Source organism: Octodon degus, unplaced genomic scaffold (assembly GCF_000260255.1).
Source record: "Octodon degus isolate 3935 unplaced genomic scaffold, OctDeg1.0 scaffold00261, whole genome shotgun sequence".
Lineage (NCBI taxonomy): Eukaryota > Metazoa > Chordata > Mammalia > Rodentia > Octodontidae > Octodon > Octodon degus.
In genome coordinates this window covers 1656886-1675128 of record NW_004524837.1, presented here as the reverse complement: position 1 = coordinate 1675128, position 18243 = coordinate 1656886, and the positions used below count along the sequence as shown (strand labels likewise).

At 44.7% G+C, this 18243-nt stretch overlaps 1 protein-coding gene across 1 annotated transcript in view; it reads left to right on the top strand.

Moving 5' to 3' along the window:
* The first annotated feature begins 14467 nt into the window (after positions 1–14467).
* Positions 14468–18243, top strand: part of Rnaset2 (ribonuclease T2) — a 27201-nt gene continuing 23425 nt past the window's right edge. The window contains exon 1 of the mRNA XM_004646234.2: positions 14468–14745. Coding sequence (XP_004646291.1) covers positions 14663–14745 — 83 coding nt within the window. The 5' untranslated portion in view covers positions 14468–14662. The remainder of the gene's footprint in view (positions 14746–18243) is intronic.

Here is an 18243-nt window from a genome sequence, read left to right as displayed (position 1 = left end):
TTTGGTGGAACTAGGGATTGAACTCAGGCCCTTTTGCTTGCCAGGGAAGCGCTTATTCCACTGAGCCATCTCCCCGGCCCTTCCACCACTTCTGAGTCCAGGTGATCATTGAGAGCTTCAAAAATGCCAAAATGAAGGAGCAAAAGTCAGTTTAAGTCCTCCAGTACACCTAGAACAAGTCCAAGAGACAAGGACACAGAAGAATGTGTAAGCCACACACCTGAGTATTCTGAAATGATAGCATCCGAAGTATAGGTAGGGGCATCCAGAGAAAACCAATAGCAATAACTGTTACCTTGGCTGCAGTAATAAAGTCAGCAACAAACAGAATCAAAGAGAAGAGCCGGGGAGATGGCTCAGTGGAATAAACACTTCCCTGGCAAGTGCAAGGGCCTGAGTTCAATCCCTGGTTCCGCCAAAAATAAGTAAATAAATAAATAAATAAATAAATAAATAAATAAATTAAAATTAAAAAATTTTAAAAAAGAATCAAAGAGAAAATAAATATTGATTTACCCTATAAGCCAGTAATGTGACACCCTTAACCACTGAAAAGAGATCTATAATTATAGCGTGAATACTAAAATGAATCAAATATTGATCTACAGTAAATATGTACTAAGTGGAGGAACTTTACTTCCAGTAGCAATAGAAGAATATTCAATAGCAAAAGAATATTCAACAGCAATAGTGAAGAGTTGACTAGTTATATAAAGATGCATGAAGCTCAATAGTTATAACAGTAGCTGAGAATGGTGGTGTATACCAATAATCCTAGAGCTCAGAAGGCTGAGGAAAAAGGATCACTGTGAGTTCAAAGCCAGCCTGGGATATACAGTGAGTTCAAGGCCTCACTGTAAACAGCACAGCAAGACCTCAATTTAAAAAAAAAAAAAAACTTCTATTAGTAAAAGTTGAGGGGATGAAAAACTGGAGAATGAAAAAGTAAAATTTTAAAAAATTATTCAATGGAAGGTAAGGAAGGGGAGAGAAAATGAGGTGGGGATCCTGTTGAGGAGTAAAATGAAGTTACAGTATTAGAAAATAGTCACCCCCCAAAAAAACCCCTAAAGATAAAAAAAGAAAAATAGCAAAATACAAGAAAGAAAAAAGGTAGAGAAAATAGAGAAAAAATCCCTCCAAATGTAGGGAATTAATATTAAAATACTGAAAAAAGATTGAGTCGAAAGAAATTCCTCTGCTGAAAACAGGAGGATTACTACGAGTCTGATCTACATAGTGAGACCCTGTACACCCTGTAGACCCTGTCCTAAATTAAAAAAAAAAAAAAAGAATTTAAGGGCCAGGGAGATAGCTCAGTAGAATAAGCACTTGCCTGGCAAGCACAGGGTCCTGTATTCAATCCCTGGTACCACTAAATAAATAAATAAATAAATAAATAAATAAATAAAATCTCTCTGTTTTGACTGAATGGTTTCTTTATGGGATCTGCAACGTTGTAGTCCAGCATTTTTCCCTGTGTAGTTGTGGGTCTGTGAGGTGCTCTCCCTTCTCCAGAGGCCCTCTGTGTGCTCACCCCTGGTTATGGTAATTATTTAAGCCAAGGCATGCCTTTGCTCTTGTTGGTTGATGGAAAAAGCAATTAGACCTCTGGTCTCTGCTGAATGTAGGCTGTGGAATGGGAGTTCACACAGGTTGTTGGGCTAATGTGAGCACTTGCCAGGACTCATTTCCCACTACAGAGAGCAGGGCCCATGTCCTTACTGGGCTGAACTTAACATTCTCACAGGGTCTATATCTAAGCTTCACACTCAGTAGCAGTCCTGTGATTATCTCTCTCACTTTTACTGGTGAAACTGGAGGGTAGCACTGGAATCCCTGAAGCTCTTATCTAGGCCCATTCTTTCCCTCTGCATCTGCTGTCCTCACACCCCCCGGGTTTACCTTCTCTTCCTTGAATGAGGGGGTTGGCCTCATCCAAGATGAGACTGGTTGGTTAATCCATGCTTCTGCTGCCCTAGAAAAGGGAAAGAAAACACAGAGCTGGCTTGGGGTTGACAGGTGGCCACAGCCAGGTGTGAATCCACAGGTACAGAGGCCAATAGCATAGCTCTGTCTGGTCTGCAATGAGTGTGTTTGTGTGTGTATGGGGTGGGGGGGTTAGGTACCATTTCTTAATGTTTTCTAAAACTACTGTGTCATGGGCAAAGAATCACGGTTAAGGACGAGGCCCTGGCCTATCTCCTTGGATCACTATCTCAGTTACTTTCTTATTGCTGGAACAAAATGTCCAATACACCCAAGTTTATTTTGGTTGGCAGTCTGTAGAGGTTGTAGTCGGCTGGTTCAATAGCAGGGTGGCATGGCATCAGGGTATGACAAAAGAGAAACAGTTCACAGCACAGCAGGCAGGCAGCACAAAATGATCAAAGGAGGAGGAGGGAGACCTACCCTCCAAACCACATGCACCGTGACCTGTCTCTTCTCACAAAGCTTCACTTCCCAACATTACACCCACTGCAAATCCTTCTGTGGCGTCTCTAGTGATGAAAATCATATGTCTGTGATCTAGTCTCCTCTCCAAAACTATTGGGGGCCATGGAAGCTGGAATATTGATCAAAGGTGTGAAAGCCAAACTAGGCCTCATTGCCTAAAAGCAGTCAAGCTACTTCAGTCCTGAGATAAGCATCCTGACTGGTTAATGTCAGCTATTAGTCACTAGGCAACCTTGTGTCATGTGTTACTAACTTTACAAAGGTATAAATAAACATCCATATTGTTGTTCAAGGGGTCATCTCACCAACCAAGCAGATGAGTCACCACCTAACCCAGCTCTTGTCTTCTTGACTATCTGCTTCTCATCCCTGCCACCATTTCTCCCTGGGTAGAATGGATCACACTGAAACCAACAGATCCCTACACAAAACCCCACTTACGAACACATGATGCTCTAGCTATAAACCATAGCACTCACCCATTGGTCAGTGAGTCTCCTTCAGCACATCCTGCCCTGGGAAATAGACATAAATATTTGCTTTGTGTAGACACAAGTTTGTCAGAAACTAGGAAAGACAATGAAAGTAAAATCTGTTCTTACCCAGAAATTGCTGTATAAGTTGATTATTTAAGGCAGATTGGGGAAGGCATATGTGGAAACTGCTTTTGGCTAAGTGGATAGAAGACTAAAACAATGGGTTGTTAAGCCCACTGCTTCTTCCAATCACAGCATAACAGTGGTGAGAATGATATGACATTTCTGTCCTGGGGAACACATATTTTGTTGAAGAGTGTGTTAAATCAAGATATGAAAGTACAGTTTCAATGATTTTGGGCTTCCAGAGATATTCAGAGTATGGAGCTGGCTGGTGGTAGCTGTGGGGCTGAGTTTCAAGAAGAAGAAAGATTAGTTGTATCTTGGCAAACAGGATAAGGAGCAGCCGGAGCCACATCCCCTCAGAGACCTGAGTGAGATTAGTACTGCAGGAGGGACAGCTGGGGACTGATACGAGGCAGGGTTTCTGTACTCTTGGCCCAGTACACATTGTCCATTCTTGCCCAGTGTGACAGAGCCTCATTCTCCTCCCCCAGAACTCACACTGATATTCTTTTCTGTCCTCCTTGTTTGATGTCTTAGCAGACATGTATCAGGGTTATTTATGATGTACTGAGAGACTCTCCCCAAGCCAGCTTCTTAAGACACCAATGAAAGCAAATTATGATGGGTCTTATTTTGTTTTAAACTAGTGAAGACAAGTTGTGAGTTGTCACCTCAACTGGTCTAGTTAGACTATTTTGTAGTTTAACCTGCTTCCTGAACCAGAGTCTGCCCCAAGGAAAAGGGAAAATTACTTTTAACCACTAGTTATATATTAAAGAAGGAGAGAGGTAGCATTTAGACAAAATAGAATCCTCTTTTCATCCATGGCCAAATACTTGCAAGAAATGGGAATGAAAAGATATGTTACATTTTCTTAAAATCCTTTTATCTAAATTTGATTTGTAAATTTCTCTCTGAATTCAGGGTATATTTTCTTTCTTTCTTTTTTCTTTTCTTTTTTTTTTTTTTGGCAGAACCGGGGTTTGAACTCATGCCCTTGTGCTTGCCAGGGAAGCAATTATTCCACTAAGCCATCTCCCTGGCCCCAGGGTATATTTTCTTTAAAACAAACAAAATCAATCAAATGAACAGAACTTATGTCCTAGCTCTGTCTACTGAACAAGGTTAGAAACAATCATTAGTTAATAATCATTCTTCAGGCCTGAGGATAGTCTCTAGATACAAAATTATACCAGAAAGAGCCAAAGTTTCTGCTTACCAAATAAGACAAATATGCCAAAACCTAATTGAAATGCCCTGACACTTTGTATTTTCTAAACCTGCTGTCACAGTTTGGGGCTTTTGCAAGGGGAATAATATAATAGAGAACACATTTTATAATAGTATTTTATAATGAATCATCCAAGAATAATAAATAAGAAGTGTAGGGAGCCAGCCAAAGAGCTCAGAGGACTAAAGGGCCTGCTTAGGCAGGCACAAGGACCATCCCCTGTGTGCCTTGCTGGTCCTGGCCCCTGGGTGTTGTCAACTGAGACTGGGCATGGTGGCACGCACCTGTAATCCCAGTACTTGGGAGGCTGAAAACAGGAGGATCACTATGAGTCTGATCTGTGTTGTGAGACCTTGTAGACCCTGTGCTAAAATACATAAAGTAAAGAAAAGAAGTGTAAGAAATCTGTCCATATACATAACACTAAAGACTCTGGCTGAGGGCCTTCATCCTAATATCTTGCATGAGTCCATCTGAAAACCTAGAGCTCATAACAATGCCTGCCACAAGTCCAACTGCAGGCCTAGAGCCCACAACAAAGTCTCATGCAGGCCTGCTTCATGGATCTGTGCTAGCAAGGCCCAAAAATCAGTGGTGGAATCGAGGAAGTCTATGCCAGTGGAATGAAGGATCTGTGCTAGCAGACCGAGGGATCTGAACTGGAGCTAGGAAACAATGCTCAAGGTAAGCACCAGAGCTCCCCCAAAACTACCACAGCCATTCTCAGCAACAGTGAGGCCCTGAGCTCCTCTACCAATGAAGAAATCACAGTTCCCATCAGAAAAGCCAATGCGGCAAGCTTCTCCATAAGGCTGAGCAGTGCACCATCTTCCCCTCTGGAGCCAGGAAGTAATGTTCAAGATGAGGACCAAACCTTCTCCAAGGTTCATCAGGAAAGCCAGCATGACAAGATCCTCCAGTGGAACAGGCCAAGAGAACAAGCAGCTTCCAACAGCTCCAACACCTGCTCCAATGGCTTCTCCAAGCAGCATCCCTAACAGCATTTTGGCAGCTTCTCCTGTTCTGCCTTTATGCTGCTGGCAGCAATCCTCAGGTGGGCCTCCAGCACCGAACGCCATGCTACTTTAATTCAGCTGGGTGTAATAAGTTGATCACCAGTTAGAAATCACTATGCCTGCCATGTCATTTTTTTCCTTGCCTCACATGTTCTTCTAGAACTTTGCCTCTGTTATATCAAGACACCAGGCTCTTCCCCATCTCACCATGATCTAGGACAAGGTTTTTGGCTGTCTGAATTGAGATCACAGCACAGGGATGTCCTGTAGTTTGTATTGCAGTAGCAATATGTATATTTAATGATGTGGACATGGAGGCTAAAAGCATTATGGTATAAAAAGGGATATTTTCAAATGCCAAAAGATAAAAGCTAAAAAGAAAACCTGAATCTATAATTTCAAAAACCTCAAAAGCAAAGTGCACAGAAATGCAAGACCAGCAAAGATTCTTTACCAAGGTGCTGTGTGTTTCTTGTGGCATTAAGTTAGGTGTCACAATGCTCAGTGGCTTCAGATTGACCAGAGGTGTGGTTAATATAGACCAGGAACAAGAACTGAAGGATTCTTACCGTTTTCAAGTGCTCAGAATACGGAGTTGGTTGCTGTATGTTCTCTAAGTGTGGCCAGTGAGGATTTTCCTTTTTTCAATTACTGTGTATTCATGTATTTCAGCAAATTTGATCTTTCAAACGCATTATCTTTATGATTCTTTTTAATGCTCAAAAATTGGGCAGGAGGAATGGCACCTTCCTGCAGTCCCAGCAATATGGAAGGCTGATAAAGGGGGATTTAAAATTTGAAAATTTGGGCAATGTAGTGACTGACTAAGACCTTCTCTGAAAAAATAAACAAACAAATAGTGCCAGGGATATAGTTCAGTGCAAGGGCTCTGAGTTCAATCCCCAGTGCCTGAAGAAAATTCTGTTTTGCCATGAAGAGCACCTCTGAGTAAGCTCCCACAAGATCTGAGCAATGTTTGGGGGCTCCTAGCTTTCTCCTGTGACCCTGGATTGCACACAAGTTGCCTGTTCCATCCTCTTTACCTTGACTTCTGCTTTCTTTTAGTAAATGTGTATGTTTAGAGACCATATGCCTTGTCCCAAGGGGTGCTTATTGTCCCTGAGTTGAACATAGTTATCAGAACTTCTTAATGGAGGGAACTAAGTGGAAAGGTGTTTTGTCTGTTCTCTTTTAAAAAAAAATATATTATGACTTCATGAGATTTGCTATTCAAAGTTGACATGACAAAATTTTATAATAAGTTTTAATTTATGTCTTAGTTTATCTAATTTTTATTTTCATATTATTGTTTTCTTATACTTAAAACATCCTTAGTACCATTAAAATAACTATTCATTTGTTTTGTTTGTTCAGATTAATAATAAAAATGCTAAGGAATTACTAGCAAAATGGGAATTGATAACAGTTTTTTGGGTTTTTCTTCAGGGATAGATTGGATAATGTACAAAAACAGACGTTTCTTTAGCTCCCTGTTTTGGAGGCTGAAAGTCCAAACAGTATGGTGCTGGCTCTAGTGATTCTCATCTTTCTTGTAAAGTCCTACAGTGGGGTGCCACATGTCCCCATATTCATCCATTCTCTCTCTCTCCCTTCCTCCCTCCCTCTCCCTCTCGCCCTCTCTCCCTCTCTACTCTGCTTTCTGAAGCCACCAGTATTCAATCATGAGAGCTCCACTGATGCCCTTGTGTCATCCCAATTGCCTTCCAAGGCCTCACCTCTAAACTTCATAGCCCAAGTCAATTCCCATGCTCTTGACACCTTGTCATGGGAATTAGACTTTGACTTGAGTTGCAGAGGAGACAAGCCATACTGAAACCGCAGCTCAGCTGAAAGCATGGAAGGCTAGTTGCTAGAATCACCCTTAAACAGCTTGTGCTAACTCAGTTCCTTCCAGTAGCTTAGTCCTGTGGCTCTTTGTATAGGTCCAATTGCTCTTGTTTGTGACCTGTTGGGCATTTTTCTCAGTGTGAGTATCCTAATGTGGAATCCCATGGAGGCTCTGTGAGCCCCCCTCCCCAAACTATGTGACATCCCTGTGTTGTGATTTCAATTCAGACAGCCAAAACTTAGATCACAGCAGGATGGGGAAGAGCCTGGTGTGTTGATGAGCAGAGGTACATGTGGGGCGGGAAAAAAATGACATGGCACATTTGGAAAATACAAAGTACCAGGGCATTTTAGTTAGGTTTTGGTACATCCTTCCATTTGAAGTGTTTCAAGGCAGAAGAAGGGAGAAGCTTGCAGTAGCATTCCATTGTGTAGTCATATGAGAAGAAAAACATAGGAAAGATAGTGAGATATTTGTGGACACAAGGGCTAGGCTCTAAAAGAAAAGAGGATGGGGCATAACAGTGAGCAAAAGCTCCAGTACACCACTAGGAGGTGCTACATTTTTGCATCTTGGTGGAAGGAGGAAGTGTATTATTTGAATGTTCTCTCTCTGTCTCTTTCTCTCTGTCTCTGCCTCTCTCTGCCTCTGTCTCTCTCTCTCTGTCTGTCTCTTTCTGTTTCATCTCTCTGCCTCTCTGTCTCTGTTTCTCTGCCTCTCTCCCTCTCTCTTCCTTTCCTATAAACTGACTTATAGAGAAAGCAGTTATAGTTATAGGCTTTTACTCAAAGAAAACAGATTTCCTTTGCAATTCAGCCTCCTGTGAAACATGTGTGCTCCGTATGCCGCCACACTCAGAGGAAACTCCACGAAGTGTGTGTGTGTGGGGGGCTGCAATGTGCATGAGTATCTCTCCCCACACTCTCAAGCACATCGGAAAGCCTCATGTTTCCTGATGAGCGGTCAATAGCCCAGAGGGGAATACTCTTAAGATTGTGCATGTCACGTAATAATAGCTTTAGGATCATTTCATGGCTGACTTTAAAACAAGTGCTCTTCCAAGTATGTTTGGGGATTAGTTGTTTATATACTTAAAGCTATTAATCCAGATACATTTATAGACCACACAGTATATTCATACTTAATATAGTTTTAAACTATTATCTGTAATGCAGGAATGTTTATTTAAAGGAAAACAGGGCAGTTCGATGCTAAAACCTTAGGTGTCTATAGTATCTTGTTCATTTTTCTTACGATGCTTTTAAAAAGCAGATTAAATAAACAACCTTTCCTAGTGCCCATGTGACAGGAGTGCAGAGGAGTGTGCGGGGGTGTCTACACACGTGTGCACGTGGATGAGTAAGCTTGTGTTTTTTTTTCTTTTCCTTTTTCAGAGTAAATATCCATCTACAGAAAGAGAAATATCTCAGAGAATATATTTTTAGGTGAAATTTTGGTGATGGCTTCATAGCCCAAAGGCACAAAACCTGACCTCAAAGAATAATGATAATATATAATATTTTGTGCTATTTTGCTTTTTGTAGTATCATGCTCTTTGATTTAATTTATCCTGATCTGTTCCAAGAAGTTTCTTCTTTGCAGTTCCAGTTATTTTAGGGACATCCCCAAGAAAATAATTATGCTGTGAGAACACTTGATTGTTTTTTTCCATTTCTTCTCCATTTTTTCTCCATACTGTCATACAATAGCTTAGAATGAAACAATTCCACCAAATACGTACTATGGCAGCCAGGTTGACATGGCAAGGCCAGAAGTACTGATATGAGAAGAAAAGACAGGACAGGGACAGAACAATTACAAATAGGCTTTTCTCTATATCTAAATAATTTTGCCTACAAGGGAGTTTTTATGGTGGGATCACCCAAAAGTGGGCCAAACTATTAAAAATGTGAGAAACCTAAATTGATGCAATAAAAAGGGGGCCAGCTGTCTCTTCTTATCACCTCTGATGTTCAAGCCTAAAATCAAACTCAAGGCAGAGCCCTTCAAGAAGCACTGTTTTCCTTTCCTGCTTGTGAAGATCCCCAGATTCTACCCTAACAGATGAAAGCCATGTGGTAGGCTCCCTGAAGTCATTGCTGATGTTCTTTTAATCTCTATTCACAGTGAGGATATTGATTGCTTTTTCGACAAATAAGGAAACTGAGTGTTAGTGAGGCAGGTTAACTCACATAGGTCATGCGGCTCCTCAGTGGAGGAACCTGAGCAGAAGCCAGGCCTGCTCCCAAGTGGAGTTGGTCCAGGCTTCTGATGAGCTAAACTCTATGGAGAACCTACATCCTACTCTGGGTCCCCATGCTTGGTCCTCAGAAGAGGACCCTTATCCCTTGTCTGCTGCACTTGAGCCTATGCCTGGCCCAAGGCAAGTGTTCTGTCTGTACCCCTCAGCATATCCTTAAACCCAGTAGGCAAGCTCCCCTTGGACTGGCTGGCCATTACTCCTCCAGCTCCAAGAGGTACAGATACCAAGGGTTGAGGGTTCCAAACTTTGCTCTCCAAGGTTTGATGCATTTTGTTGTGCAGTAGAGTGTTCCTATATCTTAGCTGTCATCTGCCAGACTCCCAGCAACAGATACTGCTCTTACACATGACACTCTTGTCAGGCTTACATCACTCCTGTGCTTCCAGTCATCCTACTAGGCTTCTCTGTCCTTCTCAGGAAAACATAGGGCTGCTTGGATAAGGGTGCCACCTGGAAATACCTTCCTCTGTAATATACAGTAATCAATGTCTAGCTCCTATTCTTCATTTTCTCACCTGATTCCTTCGAAGTCCCTCTTTCTACTCCCTCAGTTGTAGTAAACTTCCTATCTGTTGCTGCTGGCCCTTACTTAGCTCCTCCAAGGGCACATTTCCTGCTCCTCTGATATCAGATGTCACCTTTTCAGTTTTGACCAAAAAGATCTCACCAAAAGAACAAACATGAGAACTGTCATGTTTAGAGCCACATAGTGGGTTTTCTGTTACTCTATCAGAGGAATGGGCTGCTCTTTGGCCTGTGCTCATGGAGAAGATCAGGACGTGCAACTGCATGAGCCATGGGCAGTGAAGAATATGAGCAGAGCATGAGCTTCTAGCTGAAGTTAGTCACTGAGGTTCAGAGCTGTTGGCTACCACAGCACTGTCTGGCAAGCACTGATGTAGGCACCCAAACCCAGGAGTTAGAACCAAGAGAAGGTAGTGTTGTGAAAGCGTTTTCATCTCTGGGGTCCACACATTCGTTGAAAGACGTCTGTTCATCAAAGTAGCTATGGCAGCGTGTTCCCTGCTCCACTCCAAAGACATGCTTCAGTCCTCACTAACTCAGTCTCTTAAGCTTCATAATTAGTACCTCTCACAGTGTTTTGTGGGGGCCAATAAAATCACCACCCAGTTCCTGCCCACCTCCCTGATGCTTTTGTTCCTGTGAAAGCTGGCTAGTTTCCAAGACCTTTGTCCAGCCTCTGCCTCAGCTGCCTCTTTCTTCCTTGTTACAGAAATATTTACCAACACGTGCTCTGCACCAGGCTCTGTTTAGGATCTTGCGTGGACAGTATGGATAGATATTCATGGATCACGTTCAGGTTTTGGAGGTAAAACTCTTATACATTTAGAGGCTCTTTTTTAAAAATGGAAATTGAAAATGATGGATGCAAAATGAAGTACAGGGTCTTAAAAGGGCCTTTGTAAGTGAGAGAACTTGTACATAATTTGCTTCACAGTCAATGCACTTGCTGGAGGGGAGAGCAACATGTGAAAGATGGCAGGAAGCTCTCAGATGATGGTGTACCACTCATTTTCCCACTGCAAGGGGCCAAATACTCCACTTCTAAAGTTTAAAGGGGAGGTTAATTTTGGTTCATGCTTTTCAGTCCACAGTTGGTTGACCCCAAGACAGAGCTGGTGGAAGGGGATGGTGGAGAAAAGCTATTAGCCTCATGGAAACCAGCAAGCAGAGAGACAGAGGAGGTGCTGGAGGGTGGATACCCTCCAAAGTCACATCCCTTAGCGACATGCCTCTTCCTCCCAGGCCCCACCTCCTAGCAGTACATTTAGCTATGAATCCACTGGTGGATGTAGTGCTCTCAGGATCCAATCACCCTCAGAAAGCCCCATGTTTGAGCACATGAAATTTTAGAGGCCATTCTAGATCTGAACTCTAACAGATAAAGAGAGCTATAAGGCCAATAAACAAGGCCTTTGAACAGGAAAAAACTGGGTTGCTCCTTCAGAATGGAAGTGACAGTGATGAATTATACCTAAGGTGTTGTCAGTTTTCCACTGCTATTACTTTTTTTCTTAAATGTATTTAGTACAGGGTTTACAGGGTCTCACTACACAGATCAGACTCTTAATGATCCTCCTGTTTTCAGCCTCCCAAGTGCTGGGATTACAGGCACCATCCCCAGTTTCAGTTACCATCTCAGCATGTCCCAGGGGCAGGGCTGGCACAGTATGCTATGGATGAAACCCCAGTCCCTGTCTGCCTCTCTGTCTCTGTGTCTGTCTGTCTCTCTTGCTCTCTCCTCTCTCTCTCTCTCTCTCTCTCTCTCTCTCTCTCTCTCTCTCTCTCTTCATTGCTATTACTAAATGCTTGAAATAAACAGCTTAAATGAGGAAAGATTTATTTAGGGTCATAATTTCAGAAGTTTAAGTCCATGGTCTTCAGGCTGAAGGTAGAAACACAGTGGCAGAAGGGCCTAGTGGAGGGTGGAGCACAGCTGCTCAGCTCTTAGCACCTGAGAAACAGAACAGGGAAACAGTCCCAAAGGAGGAAGGGCCAGGGACCAGATGTAGTCCTCAATCCTGCTCTCATGGCTCGGCCAGACACACCCAGAACAAGTTTTACTAATCTTCTAGGCATTTATCAAGATAAAAAAAGCTGACAATATAGATTAACCATCAGGGTGGCCAAATAGCTCAGCAGATTAAAGTGCCTGCAAGAAGGAGCAGGGGTCGGGGGTCTGATCCCCAGGCCTGCTGTGCCAGCCCTGCTTCTAGGGCGGGGGTGTGTGCTGAGATGGCAATTGAGACTGTAATCCCAGCTTTTGGAAAGCTATAAACAGGTGGATCACTATGAGTCCATTCCAGTAGTGAGACCCTGAACACCCTGTACACCCTTCCCTAAACAACAACAAAGATAGATAGATAGATAGATAGATAGATAGATAGATAGATAGATAGATAGATTAACCATCACACACTGTGGTTCTCCAGGTCTTGAGCATAACTTACTGGTGCAGTGCCTGCCCAGCACACACAAGTCCAGCATTGCAAAAACAAAAAAACAAAAAACAAACAAACAAAACAACAACAACCAAAAAAAAAAAAAAATAAATCAGAGCACTTTGCAAAGTAAAGACAATTTTTTAAAAATCCCCTTCCTTTGGGCTCTGGGCAGAAACATCACGGCAGAAGGGCCATAATGGCTTGAGGGATCCTCCTTCCCCATGTGACCTAGAGGAGCATCAAGGAGACCCTTATCTATGTAGGACAAACAATGATCCTCCATTCTTCATTTCATTAGGGAAGGGAGGAACTTGTGGTTCTCAGGGCTGTGCCCTTGATGCCCAGTGACGGACAGCTTGTGACCCAAACCTTGCCTTGGGTTAAGCTTCTCTGATATGCTGTCTGACGAATCCACTTCCCAAGCCAGTTCTTTCTTGTGTCCTCTCCTCCTCCCTGTATAGAAGCCCTCTTGTAACAAGCTCTTGCGACTTAGAGGCCTTATCATTGTCCCCTCTCACCATGGCAGTGACCCATCATCTCTTTCACAAGGCCTTTATTTATTTATTTAATACAGGATCTCACCACACAGTTTGCACTCCTAGCGATTCTCCTGTCATAGCCTCCCCAGCTCTGGGATTGCAGGCATGCGCCAGCACACCCTGCTCCAGCCCCCACAAGCCCTTTCTAAGAACTCCTCTCCTTGGGCTTGGTTTTTGTTTGGTAGAGGTCAAAATATTTGAGGCGATATTTAAATAGAACTGTGGCTTAGGGGAGAACTAGGGTTATATGAAGCAGTTTCGCTTTTTAAAATGAATATTTTTAGCCTAAGAGAAAAAGAGAAGGAAGAGCCCCCCTTTGTAGATACATTCTTTTTACTAGAGAAAGGAGTGAAAGGGGCCAGAGAATGGGAGCTGGGTCAGGGTGGAGAAGAGGTCAGTGCACGCCCTGTCCATCACATGGATGGCATTTATTTAGCATCTATTGGATACTAACCACAGTGCCTGGGAGTGAGGCCTCAGCGGTGTACAAAACTGACATGGGCCTCCCTGTGCAGACTGCAGGGAAAGACAGATATTAAAGCAATAGTCATGTAATTATTTTAAAAAGTGGTGTTACTTGGACAATGTCCAGGCCACCAGGAAAGCATGTTACAGGCCCACCTTTTCACATGGAGGGCCCTAAGGAAATCAGTTTTACTAAAAAATACACCTGTGACTGTCCACCAACCTGGTGTAGGTGAGTCAAGCGTCTGGGTTGCAGCAAACAGAGGTGATCCTTGGTGGAAGGGCACAGAAGGCAGGGCTGGGTAGGAAGCCTGGGACCCTGTAGACCCTTCCTCACATTGCAAGGGCCTGAGCGCAATCTCTCAGTCACACCTGAGTCCAGACCCTGCTGAGTCCCCAGAGGCTTTCTGCCTATAACACAGTCCTGCTCTTGGGACAGGTTGATTAGGTGCAGAGCCATGGGAGGGTTCCTCAGCGGTTTCAGTGGATCTAAGTCTCCAAGGGCGTGACCAGACCAGGCCCCGTGCAATCTCGGGGCCAGGAGCGGAGAGCTGAGGTGCACGGAGCACTGAGGGTGCACCGAGCACAACTTCGCGAGGTGCAGATCTCTAGTATTCCTGGGTAAGGCCTCAGGACAGTGTGAGCAACTGATGGGCGAGGGGACGCTGCAGCGGGTTGGCCCGGGGCCGCAGGTTTACGGGAAAGGGTGGTGCCCAGGGGCCCTCGGGTTTCAAGCGTGGCTCAGAGTCCCCGTGGGTGGCGGCGACAGACTTGTGGACGCTACTGAGGCCGCAACCCAGTTTCTCTAGTGTGCGCCTAGGAACAGGTCCACCAGGGAAGGGAGGGTACCGGGTAAGGGGGCGTGTCCGTCCGGCAGGCCGGGGCATGGCTTCAGGGCGTGCCTATCCCAGGGCAGGGGCGTGGCCTAAGGGCATGTCTATCCCAGGGGCTGGGGCGTGGCTTCAGGGCCTGCCTATCCTAGGAGCCAGGGCGTGGCTTAGGGGCGTGGCTTCCGGGCCTGCCTGGCCTAGGGGCCGGGGCGTGGCTTCAGGGCCTGCCTATCCTAGGGGCCGGGGCGTGGCAGAAGCCGCCTCGAGCAGTCCCGGAGTCTTGAGGGACTGCCTGGGGGCGTGTCCTGTAGGCCGACCAGGCGCGGCGTCGGGGGTCGGGGGCGTGTCGGTCGGCCTGTGTCAGTAAGCAGGGACCTCCGGCCTAGGTGGAAACGCGGCGCGCCGCTCTGGACTGTGGGTCCGGACGCTGGAAGTGAGAGGCTCATGGCGCCCCGAGCCGTGCGCGGCGCTCTCCTGGTCTGGGCCCTGGCGCTGTGCTGCCTGAGCGGCGCGGGCCGGCCGTGGAGGTGAGCGGGCGGGGAGGCGAGCGGCCCGGTGTGCGCGGGGCTGGGAAGTGGCCCCGGGACGCCGGCTGCCTGTTTCCCCGCGCCCCGGAGGCCCCCGGCACGCCCCTTTCCCCGGTTGAGGGGTGCGGTTCGGTAGAAGAGGGCACGCCGGGTGTCGTGGGAGATGCCGAGGTTAACTGAGGGAGAGAACATTTTTGAACACCATGTTGTTAACCTTTTTCTTCTCTGTGTAATGATCAAGTTAATAGAAGCGTTCCATCCTTGCAGAGTAGGTGTGGAAAAGGTGGCTTTTACTTTTTAATTAAATACTGCTGCTGTTTTACCCTATACGTGGTATTTCAGTCGTTTCCAGAAAACATACTTTCTGAGCAAGAGCTGTATGTGGTTGGTTATCTTCATATTTGCCAAAGGTTAGAGCCTGGGCGGTAGTGTGGGGTGCTGAGTGAGTGCGAACCCTGATTTTTCTCTTGGTGTGTGGCCGTGGGGATCGCAGAGTTGTTATGGGGAGAGGGCAAGCTGAGTGCCCAGAGTATTTCATACAGTGCGGGGCAGATGATAATGAACCTTAGTTGAAGGCCCGGGGCTGTACTTCCCCAATGCCTTGTAATGCATGCGCTCCTGTAAAAAAAAAAAAAGTCAGTGCTGAGAGTACTTTCTACTTTGAACCCTTTGTATGTTTAAATTTGTGAATGTATATACTTTGTATTGACACGGGGAAAATGATCTCGGTGGATGACTTCCTAATGATATAGGGGAAAAAATGAAACTCCTGACCTGAAAGGTACCTGGAATGAGTTCGTGTTCTCTAAAACCACAGAATAAATTCTAGGAACAAACGGAGGTTAAGAGCAGAATATATTTATTGGTGTAAAGAAAGCTCCTGTCCTAGAGAGGGCCGGGAGCCCCCCCACCCCCAGCAGCTGGTCCCCAGGAAGCTGTCTGTTCCAGGGACTTTTATAGTGTAAAACCGTGCGGTGAGATGGGTCTAAGGTGGTGGAGAACATGGGAACTAACTTAGGTGGGCATGAAGTGGGACAAAACTATGGTCAACCAATGAGATTACAGGCACCATTGCTCAGGTAAAATTGAGCAAAAGTACCAAATGAGGAAGAAAGTCATATAATAAGCTGGCATGAATATCGGACAGGATTCCACCCACCCATTTAGAATATCAATCCGTGATACCCATCTCTAGGGAAGTCTGTGGCTGCATTTGTTTACTTTTGTCTTGAGATCTGGCCCAAAGCTAGAGTGTCTCTTTGTTTCTTCCAAAGTTGCAGTCACCTTGTCTTCCATATTGTCTCCCTGAGGTTCTGGCCCTGTCTGACTGCCTATAATATTTCTATCTAATTTAGCTGGCTACAACAGTATTAGTCCATTTATTTTTAATGGATTTAGTACAGTGTCTACAGAATCTTACTACACAGATTGGATTTGTAGTGATCTTCCTGTTTTTAGCCTCCCAAGCGCTGAAATTACAGGTGCGCACCACCGTGCCTGGTGTGTTGCTGTCTCAGCATGCCCCCAGGGTGGGGCCAGCAGGATACTCCAGGGATGAACCCCGGCCGCAGCACTCTGTCTAAGCAGGTGCTTAATCCACTGAGCCATCTGCCTGGCCCTTAGTCCATTTTTTGTTAGTATAATAAAATACCTGAGGCAGAGTTCTTTTGAAGACTGCGGTATATCTCGCAGTTATGGAGCTTCAAGGGCAAGGCAGTGGCCTTGGTTCTGTCCAAGTGCAGATGTCCTAGGGAGCACTTGTAGGAGAGAGATCACAAGGTCACATTGCCAGACCGGAAGGAAGCTAGACTAGCTCAGACTTACACAACTCTTCTCAAGAGAACTAACCAGCTTCTCAGGGAAAGTACTTTGATCTTTGCAAGGGCAGACTTCAGCTGCCCTAGGGTCCTCCCACAGGACCCATGTCTTAAAGATTCCAATGAGGAATGAAGCTGTGAGGGTGAAGCTGTCACTGGGCTGGGTGTGGGTCTGAGGGTTCCCTCTGAGGATCCTTGAGGGTTCCTTTTAAATTAAGTTTGTAGTTTCCCTAACCCCTCTTATGGAAAAAGAATTTTCAGGTCAGTAAAAAAAAAAAGCATGACAGGGAGTTATTAGAGGTAGATAGATACAGGATGGTGAGAGTGGAATTCTGTAAAATAATCCTAGTCTTAGTCTTGCTAGAGGAAGAGGAAGGCCCACCCATAGTGAGATAATGGCCCTTTCATATGGGAAATCCTAAAAAGGCACTCTGTTCCTAGGGGAAAGAGGACCACTTGAAGGTAAAAAGGGAAAAGACAAATCATTTTGTAGGTGAAAGATTGTCTCCTGGGATTACTGTTTTGGGAGAGGAAAAGTGAAGGGAAGAAAACAATTGGATTTGTGCTCTGAAGGTACAGTTTTTTTAATGTACTATACAATCTTTAAAAATCTCAGTTTTCTTGTCTCTTTTCTACCTAGTTTTTATTTCTTCTGTCCTGCCTCAGAGCCTCTCACATGTGAACCTTTAAGGGATAAAGCACATCCAAACTGCATCAGGCCTCTTGCCTGGAGTTCTGGTTGTGAATAAGCTACAACTTCACAGTTCCTTTGATATTGGAGAACTGTAACTCTCAGCTTGTTATATGTCAGATGTGCCAAGTTTGTGTCTCTGAAATCAAAGACTGATTGCTAAAGAACTATCAAGGTCAAGAGTAGAAAAGGTTTATTGAGAGATGATAGCTCCTGAGAGACAGGAGGGGTACCAAGTGGGTTGCCACCCAGGGCCTTTATCAGGGGTAATTTATGCAGCAAAGTCACAGTGTGGTAACAACATGGCATCATGGGTCAAACCATAATCAACCTATAGGATTATAGCTGATGAACTAATATTGATTCAGGGGGGAAGAGGGTCACATAGCAAGAGTACTGGTCACCCATCTGGGCCACTGATGCCTGTTGGGACTTTCTGGACCAGAGGGTGCTAATTGGAATATAATCCCAAATTGCTGTTTACCTCTTGGGGAGGCTTGTAGGCCTGGCCATTGCATCTTTATCTTGAGGCCTGGTCTTCAGATGCACCTGCAGCCACAGTTCTGAGGTCTTTACTTTTCACTAACTTCCTCGAGAGCCCTATCCCCCTCTGTATATTAATTTTTATCTAAAATAGCTACCAATGGGGCGTGTTTCTCATTCCCTGACTTCCATCACAGAAAAAGAATTTTTAGGACACATCAATAAGAAAGATAAAAAAAAAAAAAAGATAAAGAGGTTTATTAGGCATAATTTTTAAAGTTTCAGAGAAATAGAGTGTGGGCCCTTAAGAGAGGCAGGCTGTAGTCTGGAGCTGAGGACATGTATGTGTTTGGAATGGTAAAAATCTGTGGAATTTGTGAAATCTATAAAAAGTTTTGTCTTTGTTGGTAAGAAAAAGCCAGTGGTCCACACACAGGTAAAAAGATAATTTTACAGATCAAAGGATGGCCCATTTCATGGGGGGAAAAGCAGGGCCCAGTCTTGTTT